Source organism: Tupaia chinensis, unplaced genomic scaffold (genome assembly GCF_000334495.1).
Source record: "Tupaia chinensis unplaced genomic scaffold, TupChi_1.0 Scaffold000214_1, whole genome shotgun sequence".
In the NCBI taxonomy this organism is placed as follows: domain Eukaryota; kingdom Metazoa; phylum Chordata; class Mammalia; order Scandentia; family Tupaiidae; genus Tupaia; species Tupaia belangeri.
Window position 1 is genome coordinate 1,897,256 of NW_006159689.1, and position 2,498 is coordinate 1,899,753.

Here is a 2,498-nt window from a genome sequence, read left to right on the forward strand (position 1 = left end):
CCGTGGCCCCCAGCAGCCCCTCCCACACTGCGGGAAGTGTGGGCTTCCTGACCAGCCTATCTGTGGTGCTTGGGGCTGAGGGGCTCCCCCGGTCAGGTCAGGCCTCTTCAAGGGGCTGTGGGGAGCTGGTGGGGAGACCCTGCCTTACTCATGCTCACCGCCACAGTGGGCTGGGCCCTGTGTCCAGCAGACTCCTTGCACCTGGTGGAGCCGCGCCCTGCCAGGCTGCCTGGGGGCACTGCCCGGGGGGTCCTGGCTGGGCAAAAGCACACGAGTGGAGAGGAGTCTGTCCTTACAGAGCAGCAGAGGGCAGCGGGGGCTCCCACAGCCCTCTGGACCGCAGGCCGAGGGCAGACCCTGGCAAGGGCAGCACTTCCCACCAGTTCAGACCGCACACCCTGGGGGCTCCCGGGCTGGGTGCTATTTGGTGACTGTTGTCGGGCTCCCTTTTGCCGTTCTCAGCTGTCAAGAACCTGGAGACAGGCAAGTTCATCTTAAATGAGGACAACGTGGACCCCAGTTCCACATCCTTCATCGCCATGGGCTCTGAGTGGGAGTACAGGGACGAGGATGGCCGGGAGACCCTGCAGACCACAGGCCCCCTACACGGCGCCATCTCCGTCCTGGTGAGTCGAGGCCAGGCCTGCGCCTCCTCCTTGCTGCCTAGGCTGGGTGCGAGCGGCCTAGGGCGAGCCGGGGAGAGGAGCCTGGAGCCCAAGCCTTCCTGCCCCTTGCAGGCCACACTCACAGTGACTCCTATGTCAGATTTGGACCGAGAGTCTCCAGCTCTGCATCAGGGCCAGGAGCAGACACAGGCCCGCAGGTGGCACGATGCCCTCCTCAGCCCTGGGAACCTGGGGCACGCTCTAAGCTTCCGTCCTGTAGCTGATGACACACAGCTGCTGTGTCGTGCTTGCTCACACTGAGACCCCGCGGAACCTGGAAGTGACAGCCAGGCTCAGGGACTGGGTCCAGGACCACAGACTACCACTCGCTGTGGGGAGCCGAGGGGCTAGGTTTTCAAATCCCTTTTGAAAATCCATTGTGGGGCCTGCCGTGGCATGGTGGTTGGGCAGCTAGAGCCACGTGGCCAGCCACACAGTTTGAATCAGACACACGGAGCAGACCCCAAGTCCCAGAGAGAACGGAGGAGAGGGATGTGGTGTGGTCACCCCGGGTGCTTGCTCCGCCCGCCCCGCCCAGCTCTGTGGTGAGTGCATGCACCCTGTAGCAAAACCAAGCGGAAAAACATTCGTAGCTGCCCAGCAGTGGCGTCTTACTCCAAGGTGTCAGCCCCGTGACTAAGGCCCCGGGCCCCAAGAGCTGTGCCCTGCCATGGGCCATGCCCTGCCGTGAGCTCACGGGCTTGGGTTCCTCCCCAGAACCTGGTGGTGGCCGTGAGTGTGGCCCGTGGGCCAAGGGCGCCTCTCTGCCCACCCCACCTGCAGGGATGCCCCCCAGAAATGCCCCTGGGGACTGCCCAGCGAGCACGTGCATCTGCGCCACCCCGGGGACCCAGGTTCCTGCCCTACTCACCCGCCAGCCCCAGGGTGTCTTGGGGACCCAGTGGACTTGAGGAAGCGCTGAGTGACCTGAGCCGCGTGCATCCTCCATGAGGGACATGTGAGGCCCTGCCTTCTCGTTTCGGCTGCAGACCAGGACCCGTGTCCCTCATGAGCCCAGGGCCACGCGGTTCTCATTTTTGTGCCTTTTGGCGGTCCTGCTGTTCACAACGGCCCGAGGGCCGCCGCAGCAGAGGCATGGAGAGGAGCATGTGCCCCAGCGGCCGCAGGATGTCGCCAGCATTCGGCCTGGAGGAAGCCCACGTGCAAGCAGGGCGTCTGAGGGAGTCAGACGGCGAGGCGCGGAGGGTGGAGGATAGGGTCCAGGGTCAGAGAGGCTGGCCGGTCCGCCTGTACCCCCGGGCTGGGAAATGGTTTGGTGTTTGCAAACATTCTCGACAACTTCATCCACCCCGACTCCGGCGAGTGACGAGACTGGACCGCACCCTCACCTCGGCCGGGGTCCCCGAGCGGCGGCGGTGGGGCGGGGGGGACCGCACCCTCACCTCGGCCGGGGTCCCTGAGCGGCGGCTGTGGCTGGGGAGGGGCAGATACACTCACAGCCCCCACTGCGGTCGCAGGTCATCCCGGAGGGCGACGCCCGGGTCACGCTGACCTACAAGTACATGATCCACGAGGACTCGCTCAATGTTGATGACAACAACGTCCTGGAGGACAGCTCTGTGGGCTACGAGTGGGCCCTGAAGAAGTGGTCTCCTTGCTCCAAGCCCTGTGGCGGAGGTGAGGGCCCTGGCGGGGCGCCAGGAGGATGCAGCAGGGCTGCCCAGGTGGTCACCAGCAGGAGCAGAGGCGGGTAGAGACGCGGTCCTGGAGGAGGCTGGGGCTGAGTGGGAGGGGGCTCCCGGGCCAGGGGCTTCCTGAGCTGACCGTGCCCTGCTGCGTCTGGGCATGTACAGGTGGGAGAAGACGGGCCTG

General features: G+C 65.6%; 1 protein-coding gene across 1 annotated transcript in view; it reads left to right on the forward strand.

Annotated features, from left to right (window-relative positions):
• ADAMTS2 (ADAM metallopeptidase with thrombospondin type 1 motif 2) overlaps window positions 1-2,498 on the forward strand; it is a 207,496-nt gene that overhangs the window by 189,877 nt on the left and 15,121 nt on the right. The window contains 2 exon segments of the mRNA XM_027771447.1: window positions 463-626; window positions 2,144-2,303. Coding sequence (XP_027627248.1) covers window positions 463-626; window positions 2,144-2,303 — 324 coding nt within the window.